The sequence below is a fragment of the Acipenser ruthenus genome, chromosome 1 (genome assembly GCF_902713425.1).
Source record: "Acipenser ruthenus chromosome 1, fAciRut3.2 maternal haplotype, whole genome shotgun sequence".
NCBI classification, from domain to species: Eukaryota; Metazoa; Chordata; class Actinopteri; order Acipenseriformes; family Acipenseridae; genus Acipenser; species Acipenser ruthenus.
Window position 1 is genome coordinate 94606769 of NC_081189.1, and position 24358 is coordinate 94631126.

The 24358-nt window shown below is 34.3% G+C and overlaps 1 protein-coding gene across 1 annotated transcript; it reads left to right on the forward strand.

The window, feature by feature from the left end:
• The first annotated feature begins 889 nt into the window (after positions 1 to 889).
• On the forward strand, positions 890 to 22885 carry LOC117420603 (TNFAIP3-interacting protein 3-like). The gene is made up of 13 exons (XM_059032383.1): positions 890 to 977; positions 2590 to 2681; positions 7114 to 7216; positions 8382 to 8477; positions 10118 to 10204; positions 10665 to 10730; positions 10904 to 11035; positions 11874 to 12002; positions 15948 to 16031; positions 17323 to 17427; positions 20224 to 20394; positions 21156 to 21237; positions 22732 to 22885. Exons 2-13 carry the CDS (start codon positions 2602 to 2604, stop codon positions 22755 to 22757), a joined length of 1161 nt encoding a protein of 386 aa, XP_058888366.1. The 5' UTR covers positions 890 to 977; positions 2590 to 2601; the 3' UTR covers positions 22758 to 22885.
• Positions 22886 to 24358: the final 1473 nt, after the last annotated feature.

The following is a 24358-nucleotide window of genomic DNA, read 5'->3' on the forward strand; positions in this document are numbered from 1 at the left end:
TGTGGGTAGGCTTTCTACATCAACCAAAGCCCTTGAAAGAAAGTTGACTTCTTAAAAAAAGGGGTTTCCCTTTGAGTGGGTTAACCTTTATTAAAATGAACAGTTCTACACAAAGCAGGATATTACCATTTAACTTAGTCATAGTATTACATGTACATAATATAACATAGCTCCATCCTACTTCTCAAAGCTTTGAAGAATGGACACTTCTTATGATCATGAAGTGGTGAGTTCTAATCTAATATTTTCTTTTTTTTCCTTTTATTTATTTATTTATTTTATTTATTAAGTATGTGTCCAAATAAATCGTACACATATCATCCAGTTAACAACATTATATCTTCCAAGCTGTTATAAAAATTAAAATACAAAAGGTGCTATAAGCTTAAGCTCTTTTTAATGATGTTTGCAGGGCAGGGGAACAGTGTAACTCACATTTATTTTTGTGTGCACCTGATCTTAAAGCAAGATTTCAATGTATATTTGGCCTCACATTTTTTTAATCTGATTTTGAGAACTAAAGATTTGATAAAGTCAATGGGCCGTTTTTTTTTTTCTAAATGCTCCTGTTTTTAATCAACATTTTTTTAAACAGGTAAAATGCCTGTTAATGTTAGAAAACTAGAACCTAGCAACCAAGTTATATATTTCAAGTTCTATTAAGCAGTTTTGCTTTTCATTTGGTAACGTTAACATGATTTTTTTCTCCTTTAAAAAAATTATTTAATTAAAGAATTAAACACTGCTCTGTATGATTTCAAAGAAATTCTCTTTAGATGTGTACACACTGTAAACTGTCAATGAATAATCTAAAACAATGTGAACCCTTGCACCTTGTGTCTCTAAAACAAAAGTGAAACAAACTTTTAGTTCTGTTTTGACTGTTTTATGAATGTCCCGTTTAAAATGTATCATTGATTGCTGTAAGAAAATGAAAGACTTTCTTAAATCATGTACCACTTAAAGATGGCCTCTACGTGAGTATATATTCCTACATTATGATAATTCATACAGAAAATGTACAGATAAAAAGCAAAATCAGCTTGAATGAGAAAAGAAAGTCATGCAGGAAGATATCCAGTTCTGCCAGACAATGTAGTTGTAACACTTTGGTTATTTATCATTTAATGCACAGTAATTAAATAAAACTTGAAAATTAAAAAACGAATACTGTAACAGCCGTTTAAGTGAATGGTGGGAGAACCTTGGAAGCTGCACACACTGTATGCAGCATTTTTGGTTTATAGTTGAATGTAACCAGGAGTGTGGTGTTTTGACAAGTTGACATTTCTAAGGAGCTCTCACTTTTCTGGGGGCTTCCGACAACAGCAGATAATAATTGGTTTGCTTGTGATGAATGTTTAAATCATTGTTTCCACAGACTTTCTGTAATGTATTCCTCAAAACGATGATACGCAGGTACTCCAAATGGTAATCCCCAGGGCCTATGCATTTGATAGATTTTGAATATTGTTATTGTTTCAGTAGCACAGCATTTGAATCACAAAGTAGCATTTTTAGGTTCAGAGAGTTCACTTCTATGTGGGGAAGTGGAGCAATATTCTAGTAAGAATGTGGGCTGATATTTGAAATGTAAATGTATCTAAAATGTATTAAATTTGTGTTTTACAAAACACATTAACATACTACTGGGCAACAACCTATTTCTTTGTCAGTGTACAAATAGTATCATGTAAGTATTATATTGTTTTGTTAAGTAGTAAAGATCAATTAAGGTGACTATACTGTACATATATCAACTAGTTATAAAACTATTTTTTGAGAACTGGATCTTTTTGTACAAGGTTGTTACTAATTAAATAATAATAATGGTTACAAAATAACCTGCTTTATCATTTGCTTTCATATTTTAATGTATATGTTATTGACACTAATAATAATAATAATAATAATAATAATAATAATAATAATAATAATAATATGCACAGACAACACATAAATCTTTATTTACCTTTCTTTTCAAAAACCATGACATAGCAATGCTTGATGTTGTGCATGTATTACCACTCAGTTCATTTTATATTCAAATAGAATTTTTGTATAACTGCCATCTAACATTAAACTTCCATTCAGTAAGCTTGTGGTTAGAGTTATTTTATTACAGTAGACTATGGTTAATCCAAAACAGTTAGGACGGGACTCTAATGAAACAAACATTTTTTTTTTCTGGAATACTGATTATAATCTGTACCATACTGAAAATGCTCTGGCTGCTCTTGGGTCTATGTATTATTATTTTTTTTTTAAATCAGTAATAACCCTACTAACAAGAAAATTGAAGACTGTTGAAAATGCTTAATACGTTTATCATTGTTTTTTTTTAAATTTGGTTTCTACAGCTGCTATCAGCAAACATTTCATTATGATGACATGGTTCAATTTGATTTACTTGGGTTTGGATTAGCAAGGGTCTGCTACTGTATATGTAAATAATTGAAAAAAGTTAGGAAACTAAAATTTTATTTGTATTTTTTTTCAAAGTTTATTTTAATTTTAAATTACAGGTCTAAGTTGTAAGTTTATACAACAGTACACAGTAAATTTTTACACTGACATGTATTTTAGCAGCTTCAATATAAGATGCTGAGGGCAAAAAACAAAAAGCTGAAGAAAAGACTGGATTTTCAAATGGAAAGCTCTGAACTCTGTGAACATCAGAGGTATTGTATATGCTCCTTGTTTAATATTACAGTATCTGCATTCTCTATCATTATTTATTTGCCATGCTCACTGAAAGCTATGTATTACCATGTCTCGTTGAGGACATCGGAAAAAAAGAAAATAATTATTTGCTATGTCGAGATCACAACATAATTTATCTTAGGATCTCGATATTACCATTCCGTTTTCTCTAGAGCCCGAGATAAAGGATCTTGTGATCTCGATATAACTAAGTTTTTTTTTTAAATATTTTTTTCCGATGGCCTCAACGACCCGTCGTAATATTTTAATCACTGGTTCTTGTAATATAAAAGCTGAATTTATGTGAAGTGGTTTGGAAAATGACCACTAGGTGGGGTGCAGTCTTGATTTCTATGGTCTTGGAATTTTCAATTTACAAACTCAGTTGCAGAGAGAGTGGAAATTACAGTTGCACACCCATTGTGGTCATTTCTGTAACCACTTTCAACAACGTTTAGGAGCCTTTTCAGAAGCAGCCACATGGGTGAAAAACTAAATTACTTTTATAGTGTTTTTTTGTTTTTGTTTTTTTATCAGCACCAAAACAGCAGCAGATGTAATGTTTTTTGTTGTTGTCATTTTTAAAATGGTCACATTTATGTTTTCTATATTTCTTGATGTAGCTAATTTAATGTACTATATATATATAATTATATATATAGTTATATATATATAGTATATATATAATGTGGCAGGTCCTGAGGGAAGTACGAACATGCTCACATAAACAGTAGCAGAGATCCATAAACAAAGTTCTACACAACACAGTAATACGGTATAAATCAGGGTGGCACCTGATATATTTATTTTCCACAATCCAAAGAACGGTCAAAACACAGGCAGGGTTTGGTACACGTTACGGGTTCTCAGCAAAGTTCAGGTTCAGGCAACAAGTCGAGTAGTCAAGGTCGGTAATCACAGGCAAACAGGTATTAACAGGCACTTACATTTCTTTCCACTCACTCTCCCCCAGCACAAAGCTGTCTCCTTACTCCTTTACCAACCTGTTGTGGGCTGTACCTTTTTATGATGATTCATCTTTAATTCCGTGACATCATTTCCCGCCGTGAGGTGCTATGGGAAATGAAGTTTCCCCCGGGTCGGCCACTTTACTTCCGGTAATGTGACGACATAATTTACCAGCAAACTTGCCCTAACATACCTCCCATTAACGACTCTACCCCTAGCTTTCTCACTATATATATATATATATATATATATATATATATATATATATAGTGATTATAATAAGCAAGTTACATAATAAGCAAGCTTTTGTTTTGATCTATTTGTTATTTTATATTATCATAAAGTATTGTTATTTTCACTAATAACATGGTAAAGAGATGGGGCTGCCACAGTTTTTGAGCTGTGATATAACATGTAATATAATGACCCCCTTTTTAATTTTTGTCTGATAATTTTACAGTTACTGATTACATTGCATACTCTCAAACAGAGACTGTGACCCCCCCCCCCCCCCCCTTTATGTATTATTGGTAGATCCGAATCATAGCTTTGACCGTTATTATGCAATTGAAGTAAAGCTAATCGTATGAAGGACACAAACAGAATTACCAGGGATTACAGACCTATCTGTGCTTATTTCGTTCCCTCCTTATTTCGCTATCTGATTTACACATTACAAAATTATGAACTATTGAAGATACTAAATTAGTACAAAAAATGAATTACGGCAGGTGTGAATTTACTCAATTCATAAATTTACGATTGTTTAAGGGTTTTTTTCGGTAATTTTAATCCAATTATATTTTGAGTGTCTCCTGTGGTAGATTCCTCCTGCTTCGGTGCGATTGACTGAAAATCATTTTTAAATAGGACAACATTTAGTCAGACTGGCAATCCCATGATTTCTCATATTCACTTAAATGACTCAGCCCACGCAGAACATGTATGATACAACAGTCCTGTCTGCATTAAGGTATATAACTGTGTATGTTTAAATACCATCAAACATTTACATATACAAGGAAGTTAACATGGTATACAGTTCAATACATACAGTACCTGTTTACCCAACTCCATTGAGTACAGTGTGTCCCAGTAACATTAGCACTCAAATATTTTACTAAAGATTATTATCATATGTATTCATTCATATGTTAATATAGCATATTTGTTCGCAAACTTAAAATAGAAAATCGTGTTACCTTGTAAGTGGGAGACAGTGCTTTCTTTGAAATATATTTTAATTAGGAAGTACTATATCAAAATAAGAACAGCACAGGATACACTGTAATATGTCACACACCATAGCATTCCCAAACTCAAGTAATATTAATCAATATTATTTTTATTTTTGATGACAGTTGAAAACTAATGCAAAAAGTAGAGATAGATATATACATGTGCTCATACTAGATTGGGAAGTAATGTTAAAACAATGCATTAGTAAGACCTCACCTAGAATATTGTGTTCAGTTCTGGTCACCTCGTTACAAAAAGGATATTGCTGCTCTAGAAAGAGTGCAAAGAAGAGCGACCAGAATTATCCCAGATTTAAAAGGCATGTCGTATCAGACAGGCTCAAAGAATTGAATCTGTTCAGTCTTGAACAAAGAAGACTACGCTGTGATCTGATTCTAGCATTTACAATTCTAAAAGGTATTGATAATGTCGACCCAGGGAACTTTTTCGACCTGAAAAAAGAAACAAGAAGCAGGGGTCACACACGGAGATTAGATAAAGGGACATTCAGAACAGAAAATAGGAGGCACTTTTTTACACAGAGAATTGTGAGGGTCTGGAACCAACTCCCCAGTAATGTTGTTGAAGCTGACACCCTGGGATCCTTCAAGAAGCTGCTTGATGAGATTCTGGGATCAATAAGCTACTAACAACCAAACAACCAGGCCGAATGGCCTCCTCTCGTTTGTAAACTTTCTTATGTTCTTATAGGACTATAAAGAACTTTTTATTCTTAAAAAAAGAAAGACTTCCTTCAAGGCAAACTAATACATGTAAGGCTAAAGTTTATTTTTAAATCTTGAAAGGAGATATCTGGTTATGCTTAACCAACAGCATATGATTCCAATAGTCATAAAGTCTGCAAACAATTCTTTATTGAGCTACCTTGGAAACAAACACTGTGTATTCTAAGACAGTGTGGATAATTAGTGACTATGTGCTCACTTTAGCAGATGCAATGCTTTTCAGAATGTAGAAATATTATTTCTACATATATTTTATAGTTTTAGTCTTGTATAGTTATAAGTGAATGATAATGGTATCTACAGTAAGTGTGGGTGTGTGCAGAGGAAGTCGTTTCCACAGACACCTCAAAGCCTCCTTATCCTTTAGATAGCACAGTATTCCAAGAACACAATCAGTATTGTAAAGAGTGATACAGCAATTTTTCCAGCTCAAAGGCAGTTCCTAAATGTTCACACGCATGCTGTAGGTGTGAAAAGTCATTCAGGTAGACACTTCCAGGCAATCTCGGTTTCAATTGTGCATCATTTTTAGGAACAGTCAACTTTAGTGTTGTAAAAAAGAAATATGCTGCATACTTGTTTCCTTTTATTAGATTCCTATAGATTAATTATTCCTTGACAGCTTCAAGCAGTGAGGCTTGGTTACACATTACATTACGTATCACAAATAACACTTCATTACATAGTAATTATGCAGAGGACTGGGACTACAGTACAACAGTAATTATAAAATAAAATACTTTGTGCAATTACTCATGTGGCTCTGTATTTAAAAGCCATGCAATAAAATGTAACATTAAATAAATTAACTTTAGTAATTTAAACACAGCAAGAATCATAACATGAATCAAACAATTAAGCTGAATCTGCAGTTTTGAGAACCAAGAAAGTGTTGCCATATCCTATAATTTACCAACAATGCACACAGAAATCAAATATGTTTTAGATCTTCTTAAAGCAAAGCAGTAAACTGCTACACACCTAGATTGAGCCAGATTTACCAAGGTCTTTACAACAAAATGTTACAAGTAAAATACGTATATTGATCTTTTAAAACAAGTAACTCACAACTTGTAGATCAATTTAAGGACTCATTGGTGTGTCTGGGTGTTTGTTACTAGCTATATAACATGAGCAGGTTGATTTTTTAAATAAAAACATGGCACAAATTACATTTTGTTTGATATTGATACTGGGACCCTACGCTCTTAGAAAATTAATTTATTCGCAGCAGTTGTTGCCTTACAATTAAAATGATTTCTTTAGGCAGACTTGTTTTTATTTAAAATGTGCAACAGATGAAGTGATGTGATCATTAGCTACCAACTGCTTATAGTTTTCAAACATTTGCTTGTCTTGTTAAGGGAAGAAAACTATTTCATAAGTACTGTGTTGTTTTTGTTTTTTACATTTAATAAAATAAATAAATACATTTTTAAAAATCTGATTGGTGTAGGTGTGAAAGCGTGGAGCTCGACAGTGGTATAAGATTACTTATTGCTGAAAGAAATCCTTCCCTCCAAAATGCAGAAACTGCTTGCCATCGTCCAACATTGCAGGTAAGAAATGCATAGCTTTTTGTTTCTGGAAATATCTAAACATGAACACCATCGTTGTGTAGCTGCTACAGTAAGAACACTTCCTTGACTGTTGTAATTGGGGAATGTACTATGCAGTCAAACAAGTCAACTTCAATTACAGTAATTCTACCGTAATACAGAAATAAAGCTGGATAAAAAAACGTTTCCCATAACCATGATGATAAAATACTCCAGTATAATTTCTATCTATGTTGTGTTAATACATCGTTTCTTTACCACGTAATTCAATTTGCCTAATTATCATATGGCTTGTAATTTTGTAATTTCATGCTCAAATATCATATGTCTATACAATATTTGAAAATGAAATTACAAAATTACAAATTTTGTGGCTGCAGCAGATGTACTGTAAACTGGCAAGAAACACAGTTTTGAATATTCCCCAATACATTAGGTAGTTGCTGACAGCTCCAACTGCACATCAGTTTTCTTTCTAATGCCTAAATCAAGGCTGGTTTAAAACATGTGACATAAAGACCAGATAAACCCTAAGCTTTAATTGTATCAACCCCTGGTGCAAAATGTGAGAGAGGACCTCGGCTATAAAACAGGACCCACTGCATCAAGCTGCAGAAGTAATCTCCCAAATCTATGATGGTCTATAAAGCTTGTCAGAGCCAAGTAGAGGTATGTGTTTTAGGCACAAGGGCAATGAAAATGTTATCAACATTTTTTAAAGAGTTCAGCTTCAGAGTCACCTTCTCGTGTTATCACAAGTCTCCAGAAAAAGCATATTGCTTAGTTTACTGTTTAATGTAGTATACTGTACATGGCCTGAATCAATGCTGTAAACACAGCCAGGGAATGCATGTTACTTTTTTTTTTTTTTTTTTTTGTTTTACAATCAACTTCCTTGTTTAGTCTTCCAGTAATAAAAGTGACTTGTGAATTCCAGGTTGTGGTTCATTTTGGTAACAGATGCTTAGTCATGTCAATTGTAGACAATGCAGTTGTGACATTTTGGGCTGCCCCCTCTTATGGAAAGAAATGATATACCAACAAGTGATTACCATACTCTTCTGTATAACATACTGTAATGTTATAAGAACTATAGCATAGAGGTTTGAACACACATTACACTTTAAACTGTACGACTGCCTTTTGCTCCTTTTTTCACCTGAAGAATATTGATGTAACGAAGGACTTAGAAGGACACACAGGCGAGTTAAGCAGAATGACTGAAAAGCAGACAGATTTGATGCAAACTGACACGGGAGAGGTAATTTTTTTTTTTTTTTTAAATCTTCACTTATGCTTACTTATACTGTGGACTCTTATAGGTATTGGCTGTTCATACATACAGTAGAGAAAGATATACAGTAGATGGACCAAATTGTCCACTAGATACTGGAAACCTTTTTTTTATGTCTGTGGCCTCCTTTCTTACAGACTCAATAGAAACTTAAAAAAGACTCCATTATTATTATTATTATTATTATTATTATTATTATTATTATTATTATTAGTGTCAATAACATATACATTAAAATATGAAAGCAAATGATAAAGCAGGTTATTTTGTAACCATTATTATTATTTAATTAGTAACAACCTTGTACAAAAAGATCCAGTTCTCAAAAAATAGTTTCATAACTAGTTGATATATGTACAGTATAGTCACCTTAATTGATCTTTACTACTTAACAAAACAATATAATACTTACATGATACATGACATTTTGTACACTGACAAAGGAATAGGTTGTTGCCCAGTAGTATGTTAATGTGTTTTGTAAAACATTCATTTAATACATTTTAGATACATTTACATTTAAAATATCAGCCCACGTTCTTACTAGAATATTATTATTATTATTATTTATTTCTTAGCAGACGCCCTTGTCCAGGGTGACTTACAATTGTTACAAGACTCCATACAGTTTAGCAAAACTATGCACAATTAGACATTTAGTTTGCAGTACATTGTACATAAAGAACTGCTGAAATAAACATCACACTGTATAAACAGAATTAAATCTTTAGAATTATGTAATACACTTAAATTGTACTCTGGTCATTTTTTTTTTTTTTTAACTTAGCATTTACAATAAAACAAAACTTGCTTTGTATTACATATCCAGGACTGTAAATAAGGCTTCATCTTTGTAAATGACTAAATAAATACACTAAATAATTAATCATGTTATTTAATATTGCATTAGTTCAAATGTTGATTGAAACGTGTGTCTGAGAATCATGAAGTGATACTCTTTAAGAGGAACAGTGCTGACACTACTGAAACTAAACTCACATTGTATTACTGGTATACACGGTATGAATCACCCTCAACTGCATCAAGCATGACGTGTGTTGAATATCGAGAATAATTTCTCAGTGGGGTATACCAGATTTTGTTCTCTTCTTTTGGAGGGGTCCTGTCATAGTTGTAGGTTTCTCAATTAACAGTTTAAAACTGTACATGAATGACAAACTGTTTTTTTTAATTTTTATTTTTATAGTCAATGTTAGGCAAACTCACACAACTATTTTTACAAACATAATACACATTACATAGCATTTATGTAAGGGATAAACAATGATAAGTGTTGAATCTTAACGATTCAACACTTTGATTTGTTTATGCCACTTTAAACACTCTTGTATTGCTGGAAGTTTGTGTAAATAGCACCATCTTGTGGTTACTTTTGGTGCAGTGTTTGGTTGTAACAGCTCAACTAAGACCACCAAGATGAATATGGAGCAAGATAGATCATGTACTTCACTGTACTTCATTTGCAGGTTTACCAATATGTATTGCTATGTGAACACCATCCACCTTTCACTATTAATTGGTGCTGATGTAATGAGCAAATAGGGCATGATAACTACATACAGACTCAACACTCTTTTTCTTTCTAGGGTACGATCTTGAACAGAAACCAAATGCAGACTTCCCCAGAGGATTTAAAACAATGGGTCAAGATTCTCAAAAAACAAAGACAAGAGGTTAATAATGCAACTTTGATTAGTATGAAGCAGAGGTTGTGAACATTAGAGATAAACTAATCAGTATCTGCAGTTTGCTTTATAGAATGCATGGATGCCAGTGGTCAATCCCCTTTAAAGTCACTTTGTCATGTTATCAGATAAAGAAGTTAGTACCCTTGATTTACTGTGTAATGCATTGCACAGTACTTGGCATTAATCCTCATCATCAGTGATATCCCTCCGAACTCACCACAAAATATAAAAAAGACTTGTTTAAGAAACTGTATATTTTTGGCAAAAGACTACAAACCCTAAAATGCTTTAAAAATAAATATATAAATAAATAAATAAATAAATAACTAAATAAATAAATAAAGCAGAAATAACTTTAATAATTTGACATTGACATAATAATTATGAGTTAGGTGGATTCCAGCAGTTTTTATATTAACATGTCACTTTTTTTGTCATTTGATAGCTACTTGAAGTAAATAAGAGATGGGATGAGTACTTTAAAATCATGAAGCAGCGATATGAACAGAAGGTAAATGACTGTTGATCTTATTCAATATTTTAGTTCTGGACATTTTTTGCCCAGAAGGAGTGGAACTATTTTCAGTAGGGCAAAGCTTTAAATTGCTTTGCCCCAATGCCAAAATGTATAGACATACGTGCACTACAAGTATATAACGTTTTGAATCTTCTTTTAATATTCAGATTTCAGAGACAAAACATAAACTGACTGATTGTCAAAAACATATTGCTGACCTAGAAGCAGAAAGAGACCAGAAGCAGAGAGATTTTGATAAGAAGCTCATCGTCGCCAAAGAAATGATAGAAAAAAAGCAGGTTTGGTTTCTTTCTTGTCATGTTTTATGTGTAGTTTAGAGTCCATTGTTGTTAATGGCAAATATGACTGTAACACACATTAGGGTTTTCTGTGCAATGTTAAATTTTGACACTAAAATATAATTCCTTTGTGATTGTTTGCTACTGTATATTCTCCCCCTGTTACTTCTGTAGTTACAGCTGCAGTAGCAGCAGCCATTTATGAATGTCATCTGCTGTACTGTAGCTGTGAAAACCAAAACTAATGTCTCAACAAAGCCCCTTCTACTTGCAGTTAGTGTATACTGATAGCATTTTAAAGAACACAACTATAAATCAGATGTTTTTACCATGGGTTGTCCATAACTACATTTTTTAAATATTTCAGCTATTTTTCTAAATTATGGATCGTCTTTTATTGGTGGCGCCACATGTACTAATTAAAAAACAAACTGAAGTATTGTTAGACAAAGCTATGTGCAAATACACATAGCACTTCTTGATTGATTTACAGTAAATTACAGCATTTGGTTTGGTTATGTGAATTAAAACAATTCCCAATTGTTAATTGTTTTTTTTTCTTTGTTGTTGTGAATGGGATGTTTAGGTCATAGCTGCACATAACACAGAGAGTAGCTGCACATAACAGAGATTAAAAGATTATAGGAAATAATCCATCAAGTGTCACCAGGCTGTTACATCTGCCTTTCCAAGGTAGATTATTGGCTATAATCTATTGGTCCAAAGTTATATACCGGTATCCTTTTTATGTCTTAATATCATAAGCAATATCAGGTGAGACATAAACTACAGCAATACAGAAGCTAGGTGTTAATTGGTTTTGCCTTGCTATTAACAGGAAGAAAAGGAAAGAATCTATAACACCTTACAAGAAGTTAAAAGACAGAACCGAGGTCTAAAGGAACAAAATGCCTCCCTAACAAGAAAGAAGGAACACCAGGAATGTGAAATTGGACGACTAAATAAGGTAGTGGAAATACATTTGTCTCACTAATTATAAAAAGGCCCACATAACCTTAATATGTCCATTAAGAGACAATCTGTCCATACACGCTACAGATATGACTTGGGTGGATTGCCTTATCCGCGAGTTTGCATATATTTTGGGAGTGTTCCACCAGCATGTATAATCTGCTTCCAGGATTCTGTATTGTATTAAATGTACATATATAGAGTACAGAGGGTGGAAACATTTTTGGAAATGCCTGTTTTATGTAGAGCACAATTGTAACTTATAACATAAAGGTCTGTAACATAAAGGCTAAATATCCATGTCAGCTAAGCACAAAAGTGGTCATACTTGCAGAGCATTACGGTACAATAGATTATTACAAAAAATGGAAGGCAGTCAGCCATGGTCAGGATATTCCCTTTTTGCCATCAAGTGGAAGTATTTTTGTGTGGCAGCTGCCCAAGACAGCTTACACTGTACCACTGTCAAGGAAGCTGAAAGTTCTGTACTTCTCTGGGATTCATTTTGCTGGAGTGGGCAGTGTCCCAGCATTCCTCTGAAGGGCAGGGTAACAGAAAAAACTGTACCAGGAAATTGTGGCTGACCAGGTCCATCCGTGCACCAGTACTATCCTTGCCAGAGATGAACCGCCCCAGACAATGTTCTAATATCACAGATGTTGCTGACTGGTTTGAAGATCATGAGGCAGATTTTCTTCATTTCCTCTGACCTGCTCAGTCACATATTCCTCCATAGCAATTTACAGTGTTGTACGGAAAGTGTTTTTCTCCAGCCTTTTGAATTGCACATGTATATTATTACTATTATTTATTTCTTAGCAGACGCACTTATCCAGGGTGACTTACAGTTGTTACAAAATATCACAGTACAAAGTATCACATTACAGAATATCACATTAAATGTATATCCATTTGTGGGGAGTTGCAGAATGGCTTTGTGGTATAATGCCCATGAATCTAGAATACTGGCTTCAACTTAAGCTTTACTCTTGTGAATTAGAGATCATAGGGCCTCATTTATGAAAGTGCACTAAACATTGTGGTGCACCCTAATAGCAATTAGTGTACACGTTCATGATTTACATATTTACTATTGCAATTTTATTAATTATCGTGCAAAATAGTGGGCAAATTATGGCAGAAGTGTGGAGGAGTGGTTAGGGACACTGCTGCTGTACCCTTGAGCAAGGTACTTTACCTAGATTACTCCCGTAAAAACCCAACTGTATAAATGGGTAATGGTATGTAAAAATAATGTGATATCTTGTAACAATTGTAAGTCGCCCTGGATAAGGGCGTCTGCTAATAAATAAATAATAATAATATGTAATGCATGATTATGTATTGAAATGGACACCCCGTTCTGAATAATGAGATGAGCTTTATTCACACAGTATTTACTAAAGGGTGATAGTCATAGTGTGCCCCTTAAAGTGAGCGATAATTAGTTTGTTTGGAAACCAGGCTTTAACCACTGATAGGCTCGCTATTTCCCTATATTGGGCTGAAATCTATCTGGCATCATGGAGGCATTACTTGCATTAAAGTTTTCATATAGAGCAGTGAAAATTACCTGTAAATAACAGGTTATATTAAGCGTGAATTAATGTTATCATTTTTAGATTTTATTTTATAGTTCATTACATTGGTACAAATAATAGAGCGGTTAAATAAAACACTGGACCAAACAAGGTATTATAATTTAAAACAACCTCCTCCACTCGAATTTCTAACTCCTCTGCGTGCAGTTTTAGTTTGCGTTGCCTCTGCCTATCCCCTGCTGAGTGCTGTGTTTGTTGATCGCTCATTTTCGGTCAATGTAAGCCACCTCCACCTTTCACAATAAGCCACTAACAAAAATATGTGCCTGGACTGCTGGGGCTTTTGATATCACAGCGGTTACGGGTAAGTCTCTAACATTATCGTGCACATTAAATTATCGCTCACAATATATGTAGTGTGTATGCTATGGTATGTAAATTAACCAAATAGTGTGCACATAAATTAATGCGTTCTCTGTTAATAAATGGGACAGTAAATTTAGATTTATGGTGCACGTTAGGCTCACTACTTAATGTTCACGTTACAGCTACATGTAGTGCCCTTTCGTAAACGAGGCCCATAGTGTAGTTTACAAAGTATATATGACCGCTGTTAGTCATTACGGAAAAGATAATACACTTTTTAGGAAAGCTCATTTATTATACAGGCATTAGACATCATTAGAATGTTCATTTTCCTCTGACCTTTAAGCAGTTTGAAAGACTGCTTCATTAATCTGCAGCAGATATTCTGTCTTCCTCTTTCATGATTTCACTAATAAGGACCCATCTGTGTTATCGATGCTGCACTGTTATAGTTGGTTGCTGTAGGTTCAGGTTTTTCCTTGAAAAATGAAAAAAGAAAAGGGGGGGGGATAAAACAACCAGTCTGCAGAACCACATTAAGCAGTAAACATTTTTTTCCCCAACAACAATGTACTTAAGCTAGTAAACCACAAATGCTTCCTGAGGAAATACTGTGCTGTTAGAATAGATTCGTAACAGCTTTAAAAACGAATCTGAAATAACAGCCTGAAGTAAAAAAGGACAGATGAGAACGCTGTATAAAAAACAGGCACCATCGTCATTTACTTTCCAATCATAAAAATGTACCTTCCCATGATGTAGAATATGGTCCATTCTTTTGAGAATGTTTAATCAACGTTAAAATAAGTGAAAGGCATTGGCTGCTGAGCTAAAAATAAAGGGGGTTAGAAAGAGCCACATATAATTCTGAAACGTAAACAGGAAGCGCTCTTTTACTTAAATGTGCTGTTCAAACTGTAGAAACTGAAAACTGGTCTTATCTAGGGGCTTTGAAAGATCATACACAGTTGTGATTGTTAAGTAGGCTAGAAGTTAGTCGGCGACTAGGGGCAGGCTGCTTTATCTTTATAAGATAGAGATTTATAGTGATGGATTAAGCAGGTCCAGGGCAGTTGGGTGCAAAGAAAATCAGTGCCAGGTTTTAAAGGTGTTGTAAAAGTCTACCACTAACAAGCCTTTATCAGTGATGTTATTTTTAAATCTTGGCCTGGATTCTGTTTGCTCCACTGCTGAGATCTCTAAGGAGTTTTAAGATAAATGCTGGGCAATTTGGAGGATTAAGCGGTGCCCCATCCCTGATTCGTTCATTGTGGGCCTGCAAAATACTGTCACTCAGAATAGTGTCGACTGTTCTATTCAATTGCTATTTCTCTTCCATAACCTTGTAAAACGATGCAAAAAAAAAAAAATGTTACTCCCATTCTATTTACCATCCAAAATGATATTTTAAGATGTGGGTTGATACAGGATCTCAGAGAGATTGGCAGGCAAACAGATGTTGACATCCTCACATTCCAGTGCAATCTCTTCAAAAGAAAAGAGGGCTAATGATCGGGGAATACACATTGAAGGCACTCGGTTTAGTATGCCTAGCACGACACTACAGAATCTGGGCCCATTACATTTCATGTGGTTGACAAACTAATCCTGAAATAGAATATCTAAGTGTGCGTACTTGTTTCTCACTGTGTCTTCCAATGCATACAAAAAACATTTAGAAACCTGTGAGGACCTACATTTGGTCTAAAATGTATTTTGGAAGGGAAAATATGATAATACTCTTGTTTGTTATATTATTTAGCTGTTTTCGATTTGTTTTTGAGATATACATATATACCAACATGTGTTCCTTTCCATTGAAGTATAGACAGATATCTGAATGATGTGAGCACAATATGATGTGAGAACATGGGAGTTAGAATGTTTATCTATAAAGTTATAAAATATGGGGCCATTATATGCCCCAAAACCACTTAAGAGCTACATGTGGAGCCACTTTATGTAGAGTCAAAAGTGGAGAGCTAATAATTAAGTGTCACAGCACCTTGTTTGTTATTATTTTATAACCACAGGCCCTCTCAGAAGCCCTGAAAGCGTCAATTAGAAATGCTGGCAGAGAAGAGATGGTGACACAGATTGAAGTCCTTCAGCAGCAGGTACAGAAATATTACACAGATAACCCTAATTGAGGGATAACCATAGGCTGTGGTTAGTAACGTAACTAGCAGATGACTGCAGTGATGACCACATAGGAAAATCAGCAGTCATGTTATTAACAAGCTCACTTAGCTGACCTTTATGGTTATCCTTGTTATACCACAAGTAGTAAGATGTAATTTAATATGGAGGTTCATACTGTACTACAAACTGATGGTTAACCTTTCTGCTTGCACTGTGATCAATAGAGCAGGCTTTCATGAGAAATCAAACATTCTAATGTTCTTGCTTGTTTGCTTGTGCTAAAGAAGCTGTGGGTTAGAGTTCATATTCAAATTCTTCTACCGAGCAGAAAACAGCAAACGGTTAGTAGCAACTTTAATCAGATAGCATGATAGTTCATTGTCATATATGCGAGAACCCACAGTCCAGCTAAATGGTTCAAAATGATGAATCCGAAGGGATTATTTAATGTATACATACTAACTACTCCCCACATGCAGCAGTGTAACAAATGTATTAGAACATTTCAAGATTTGTCATGTATATCCTTTAGAAACCTACCTGCATGAAAACCTCGGGGTGTGAGAATTTCAATTTTCAGTCAGTAATCAGTGATATAGAAACAATAGGCACTCATGTGTGAAAATGTTTGACCACGTTGTGCTTTAATTAGGCATCTTAACAACTTCTAAAAGGTCTAATGTATTTTACCATTTGTGGCTGTGCTCCTGTTCTCATACTATTTTAAATGAATGGTATGTGTGGCCTATTAAAGTCATCAATTAAATTAGACAATCACTAATTTGCCTATTTTGACAATTTTCCAAAATTTGCAGTCACAGTGGTTTGATTTCATATGCACAACAAATCAAAACAACAGAAGCAATGGGGTGTTCTAATACATGTGCACACTGCTGAACTACAGAAGCAATTGGGTGTTCTAATACATGTGCACACTGCTGAACTACAGAAGCAATGGGGTGTTCTAATACATGTGCACACTGCTGAACTACAGAAGCAATGGGGTGTTCTAATACATGTGCACACTGCTGAACTACAGAAGCAATGGGGTGTTCTAATGCATGTGCACACTGCTGACCTACAGAAACAATGGGGTGTTCTAATACATGTGCACACTGCTGAACTACAGAAGCAATGGGGTGTTCTAATACATGTGCACACTGCTGAACTACAGAAGCAATGGGGTGTTCTAATACATGTGCACACTGCTGTATGATTCTGAAACCTTCATTGCATTTGATTTGCTTTGCCTGCGTTGTTTCAAAGGTACAGATCTATGAGGAAGACTTCAAAAAGGAGAGGTGCGATAGGGAACGACTTAATGAAAAGTATGAAGAACTACAGTCTGAGCTAATCGTGCTTAAATCTCAGGTACTGTATTTTGCTATTTCTTTTTTTACTTGCCAGTCCTTTTGATTTGAGGTATTTGGAATATTTTATGGATCATGCCTTATTTATGACACTGCATGCTAACAGTGAACTGTCTTTTTTTCTGTGACATTACATGTTATGTGAGGTCAGCACCTGGAATTAAACCATTGAATAGCTATGCTGTAAATTGTCCAAGCTCACTGCAATATTATATTACCAGACAGTGATATCCACAAAAATCTTCCATTACCTTTTTTACAGTTGCTCAGCACTTGGGAATTTGTGTATCACAATTTATAGACACTCATATAGACACAGATATATCTATCCCTGATACTAATTTTGCTAAGTGTATGTTTTCCCATCATGCATCATGTTTGCTGTTCTATAGCCTTGTGGCGGAGTGTCCCGCCCCTATTTATTATTATTTGTATTTTTGTTTGCGGCGTGGATAAAAGCGCCGCGTCTTTTATTTTTATATTTAAAAACCCCGTGAGGATGCATGGCTGATCAGCTACTGATTATTTAACTAGCTGACAGTCATGCATCCTTACCAAACACGTGCAAACTCTGGCCGAGGGGTAATAAGATAATTAACAACTAGTTAATCATCCCTCGGCCAGAGTATATAAACCTGCAGCTCTCTGCACTCGGGGTTGAGTGTAGAGAGGAGAGTACGGGAGAGCGGAGAGAGAGAGTGCGAGAACATATAAAATTAACAATTGCTATATTTAAACAAATATACTTGTTTTTATTTGTTTGGCCATCGCGCCTTTTTGTTTTGTGTTTTGTTCATTGTTTAAATCTTTTGTTTTTGTTTATTTGATTAATTATTTGTTTATTTGATCCGTGACGTCATCAACCTCACCACTGTGAGCCAGACTGCCACAAGCCTGCACCCACTAACATAGTAGAGCCTTGACTTGAGCTGACGTGTTTTTTTGTTCTGTTACCATCGTTTTAATGAAAAGTCTGGACTTGGCTTTATACCTGAACTTGTCTGAGCAAATGCTGATTGTGCTTTGACTTAAAGACATTGACAAGTCTGGCCTAATTTTCTCAATTACTTTAATAAGCAAACTTTTTTTTTTCTTTCGGTATATACCATCACCCCCTGCCCCAGTACAGTACATACATGCATATAGCACCCAAATGGTGAAGAAGAGCCTTAAGTATTTCCTTGGATGCAAGGAACTGCTTCTTGTTTAATCTTGTTTGAAAAACATGCCCAAATAACACAGTCCAGCTGCATCATAAGCTGACCACCAGTGGAGTGTTGACCCTTAGTGTGGAGAAGTTTTTACTAAGCAACAATAAATAGCAATTAAAAATGAGTCTTCTTTTTTTTTTTTTTTTTTACTTATTTTAAAATTTTTCTCTTTCAACGTGTTACAAAATACAAAGAAAATGATTATTAATTGCTTTTTTCTTATCGTAAATCTTCTCCTGTGCACAACACAATTCTTTCCTCTTTCTCACGTTGCTCTTCAATCCACAATGTTCTATATGCTTAATTATCTTTTCTCACATTTTACAATTACTACCATTATGGGATTCATTTTAACACTGACAGCAGGTTCAATTCTGTTCATGTTCACACTAGGAATAGGGATTCTTGTCATATAAACCTGGAATCTGCAATACCAGAGCAGTATCCTGGATATCTGTATTCTATTAGTAGTCCTTTGTGTGATATGAACACAATATTCTGAATACTGGACTTTGCCGGCACCTTGATAGAGCAGTTGGCATAGTATTCAGAATTCCACTCTGTGTAAACAGAATATTCACAACACGGCATTTTTCAGAAATGTTGTGATTTTCACCTATAAAAATAATCGTAATGTAATACAGTCTGTTTTTACAAAAGTCAAATACATTTGTATTTACCCACAGGTTAAACATTTGTAGAAGGAAATTAGGTATTAGGGAAACAGGTGAAGCAGGAGGAATTGTAACAGAATATGATATTTTAATTGCTGTTCTGATCACCGTCCCAATAAACATTATAGTCACTTGTCAAGACCTCTTCCTTAGAGCGCAATACTTTGTTATTAAAAGGCTAATGGTGCATATATGAATACCTGCAAAGTAGTCATGAACTAAAACAAATGGGTGTTATTGTTGTGAAAATGTGGAATTAATATAAAAAGTCCAAGCTGTGTTATTAATTTTTACCCCTAAAAAAGATGTTGGGGAACTAGGAATAAAATATGAAACCAGAAACACTGGCATCCAGGCTGTGTAACCCCCACGAAAAGTAGATTTCAAACAATCACTTTTTATTCATTCAAGTGGATTAAGTTTGGACATTATATTGATCATAAAATATATTAGTCTCTGAGAAGGGTAACATAAGAACGACATACGGTTTTATAAATGAGGATGTTTTACCTTATACAGAAAGCAATACATTTCATAATTCAAGGGGTTATTTTACAATACCTTCAACCAAGTATCTTTAACAACATTTTAAACAATATCTAGTTTGCATTTGAATGCCTTATAAAAGCAATACATTCTATAAAAAACACTACTACAAATACTGTTTACTACAGTACAACATGATCAATATTTACGTAACTTACTCCATAGGAGTAATATGTCAAATTAGTTAATTTTTAAAAACTCATTTTAAAACTTAAAACTGATATGTTTTAATCATTTAAATGAAGCGGTTTAACATTTAATATGCTTTATGTTACAAAATAATAAATTCCTGTACGTTCAAAAAATATTTAATGAAAGTACTGCTTTTATAACTGGTTTCCAACCTTTGTTTTTCTGTTTCCACAGGCCAAAGAGTTTTCACAGCCAGCTGCCAGCCCACATTTCCCCCCACCTCGTTGCTGCTCACAATGGGTAGCATCACCTCACAGGGCCAAGGTCTATGGATTGTCGCCTCACTACACAGATACTAGAAGTCCACGCATACACCAGGACAGACAGGAGGATCAGCAGCACTCAGTGAGTGGTACTGTTGTATAATCATCTTCTAATTGTTTCAGCATGGCTGGAGACATCAGTACCACAGCAAATTAAGCAGCTGCTAAAAGCCTAGGTTTTTTTTTGTTTTGTCTGTAATGCTTCCTTCATCCCATATAAAAGTTTACCACGGTACATTTGCAGAGTGATTTTATAGTTTTATAATGCCTTTCCCCATGCTTATACAGTGCTCCCTTGTTATTTAGCTTTTTGAATTACACAAAAGAAAACATAAAATAGTGAATAAGTGAAGCGTCCCTACAGAGTAAAGCATTGTAAATGTGCAAATCACTGTCAACCTGACCTTCATTGTATATTCCTATACTTTACCGCACTACTGTATGTTTTACTACCGCAGTAACCGTTTCTAAGGTTTTTTACATTGTGAGGCAGTTAAAAAAAAACAAAGCCTAATTCAGAAACTGTCTGCCAAATGACTACATTTCAAAGCCTGACAAAGGCATTTCCCTTCCAGGCACTTTCCTTGTTCTTTTCTTTATTTTTCTTCCTTATATTGATCTATAAACACTAAACCTGAGCTAATAATTTCATCTGCAGCAACTGAACACAGCTTAAATAATATTTAAAACCTAGCCATTATCTGCATTACACACCATTACTATATGCACTCCAACTGTTAATCCAGAACGACAAAATATTTATTTTATGGTGTGACATTCTGAACTCAGTATGACATGGTGTTTTCATATTTCTATAATTTATAACTATCTTGTCTTATTCAGCTAAACTACCAGTGGTTTGTTTCCTCTGCCGACCATCTTCCTCCAGATGTTCAACACATCCCGCCTAACCACACGGCAAATGGTAAGACAACAGCACATTAACTTATGCATTTACATTTTTTTGTTTGTATGAAGTGCCACAAGCTTTTTGGCTGAAATGTTTGTATAGAAAAATAGATCCTTGATTTGAAACGTAAAACTCTGGGATTAGTTTATTTTTATTTTTATTCTATTTTAGAATTAAATAAAACAAGAACAAACACGTTCTTTCCAGATGGGTTCATGGTTACTGTATAATCAAATCAAGGTGACAAACATGACAGTAATTCTTGGCTAATACGGAAGTGTGTAAATTTATTAGAACACCGCAAGATTTGTCGTTTATATCCTGTATATACTGTACCTACCTGCATGAAAACCTCTGGGTGTGAGAATTTAAATTTCCAGTCAGTAATCAGTGATATAGAAACAATAGGCACTCGTGTGAAAATGTTAGACCACGTTGTGCTTTAATTAGGCATCTTAAACAACTTCTAAAAAGTCTCATGCATTTTACCATGTGTGGCTATGTGTTCCTTTTCCATCAATTAAATTAGACAATCACGAATTAGCCTATTTTGACAATTTTCCAAGATTTTCAGTTACAGTGGTTTGATTTCATATGCACACCAAATCAAAACTCCAGAAGAAGGGGTGTTCTAATACATTCGCACCCTAGTGTACATTGTTATTACATTTTTATTTTTTAAGAACAATATGAAAGCAAAAGGTGTGATTTCATTTGTAATGCTACTGTTACTGTCAGTTCATTCTAAGATTATTCAGCCCAGTAATGCTAGAATTATCCAGCATATATTTCAGAAACTATTACCATAGTTCTAACTTACTTCTACCCCAGTTCAATTTCAAGTACTGTTTTCCTCAATAAAGTCACACTCTTTACATACATTTACACACAAAAAAGTTACAGTTATACAAAATGTTTTTTTTACTGGGTGGTGTGGGGTGTCATATTTTTACACATCATCAAATTATTTTGTTTCTGAGATTCCATTTTAACCTGATGAAGGGACGACATGTGTTGTTCCAACAGCTTGTATACATTTTGTGACACTTAGTTGATCCCAGTAAACTGTCCTCACATTATTGTGAAAAATAACTGTTTCTTATAGAGAAACTTGTTGTGGGTATAAAAGATCTCAGTTATCTTAACTAATGCATTCTTCTTGTTTAGATTCACATTGTATCATTTTTAGTTTCACTCATCACATCCTGGTGACTTTTCTTTAAAGCTCAGCTGTTAAAATCACATCTATGGCCTCTATGAATCTCTCAATCTCAAACATGTCTTATCTCAAAGTACAACTGGTACCCCAAAGTGTAACCATTAACCTGCAAGTATATGCAAAGGTTATCTAAACAAGAAGAATACATTACTTAAGATTGCTATGATATTGAATACCCCTAATAAGTAGCTTGTTAATATATGAGTAGTGATGCTATAAAATTATAATTAAGTACACTGTCTCTGTGGAAGGTCTGCATAGTAAATATTCATGTTCTTTTGTTTTTCCAGGTACCTCACAAAACGATAACATATAGGAAGATGCTGACTCATCAATGTCTGTTATATTAATTATATTCTGTGCAATACTGATTTCTGTTAAATGTAAATAGCTGTGATATTAAAATATATAAATTGTTATTTTTATAACAAAAAACAAATTCATTGAAACATATATTCAATTCTACTTTTATAATAAAAGACTGTAGATTGTTATGTGGCGTTATTTTGTTCAGAAAAAACAAAAACAAATCCATAAATAATTTACAAAGAAAAAAACATCATGTCCATAATTGATTTACAAATGTTCACAATTGTGTCCATCCACTGGCAAGTCTACAGCACTCATAAACTGTTGGTTAGTATGGAGCATGGTGGGTGTCCTATCCTATTATCTTTTAGGGCTGAGTTTACTATCTATGGTTCCAGACACTTTAAAACAAAACAAAAAAAAAACTATTATTTTAGATTCACAATTGTAATCCTCCATATTTCAAATAGAGGCATTTAAATTATCAGTCAAACCAATACAGATCAAAAACAAACTCCACTTAAAGCATTGACTAAAAACTGATCCATGCTGTGGCTCTTTCAGTCCATTTCAAACCAGGGCCTCACTCCAACACATTGGTTCAATTAAACAGTTAAATGACATGGTTTGAGCAAAGCACTGGACAGCTCAAATCATTAAATAAGGACATGATTGAAACAAGGCACAAGTGAGTACCCATGGCCTAATACATTTGCATTGCTGTGTTTATTTAAGCTATCAGTTTATATCTGAGTATTTTAAAGCCTACTACAGACATAAAGGACTTTTCATCTAGTAAACACTTTCACAGATACGTGAGCTGTTCCAAAGATAGCCGACATATAATGACGTGCCATGTTTACTCAGGGACTAGCAGAATGTTTGCAAATGCCTCAGAGAAATACCACCGATGGAGCTTATGGCCACAGAGAAAAGTGATGATATTGAAGTGGTACTAAAGCAATGGCTTTGAAGTTTCTTATGGGCCCACTCCTGTCATAACCTTTGACCTTTTTGGTAATCTTTCTTGCAAGAATCAGTCCACAGATACTCAGCAGCACTTTTTATTTTCAAATGTTCTGCATTTTTCATCTGGTTTATCTTGCCAGCACTCACCTCCAACTGATCCACTAGACAGATAAGATTCTTCCTGGGCCATCTTCAAAAAACAGACAGATCACACATCAAGCGGATTTGTGAAAGTTGTGATTCTCCCCTGCTGTGCCATTGTTGAGCATATTATCAAAGTATTTGTACAAAAAAGGTTGAAAATGTGTGGGATAATGTTGCATAGCATATCAAGATTATCTGGCAGTTAGAAACACAACTTAATGGGGTTAGAACATTACATTAATACATTCTTTGCTAAGAAACACTAGTTAATAATAAACAATATCACAGTAAAAAAATGTCTACAGAGGTATTGAAAATATTTCCCTTTCACAAGCGTGTTAAGGAAGAATGTAGAATGTAGTTTTTATGATCCAACCCAGGGAACTTCATAACCCGGCACTTGACATCACGTGAACACAGAATGACAGTGCTTTTACTTACAGTATAGAATTTAAACTCGCTGTGTGAGTTATTTACTGATGTGTGAGAAGAATG

Excerpts from the sequence above, each read along its gene's own strand:
- LOC117420603 (XM_059032383.1), top strand. The coding sequence starts at position 2,602 with ATGCTGAGGGCAAAAAACAAAAAGCTGAAGAAAAGACTGGATTTTCAA. Across the intron at positions 2,682-7,113 it reads GAACTCTGTGAACATCAGAG|GTGTGAAAGCGTGGAGCTCG; the intron begins GTATTGTATATG and ends TGATTGGTGTAG. Across the intron at positions 20,395-21,155 it reads AGGAGGATCAGCAGCACTCA|CTAAACTACCAGTGGTTTGT; the intron begins GTGAGTGGTACT and ends TGTCTTATTCAG.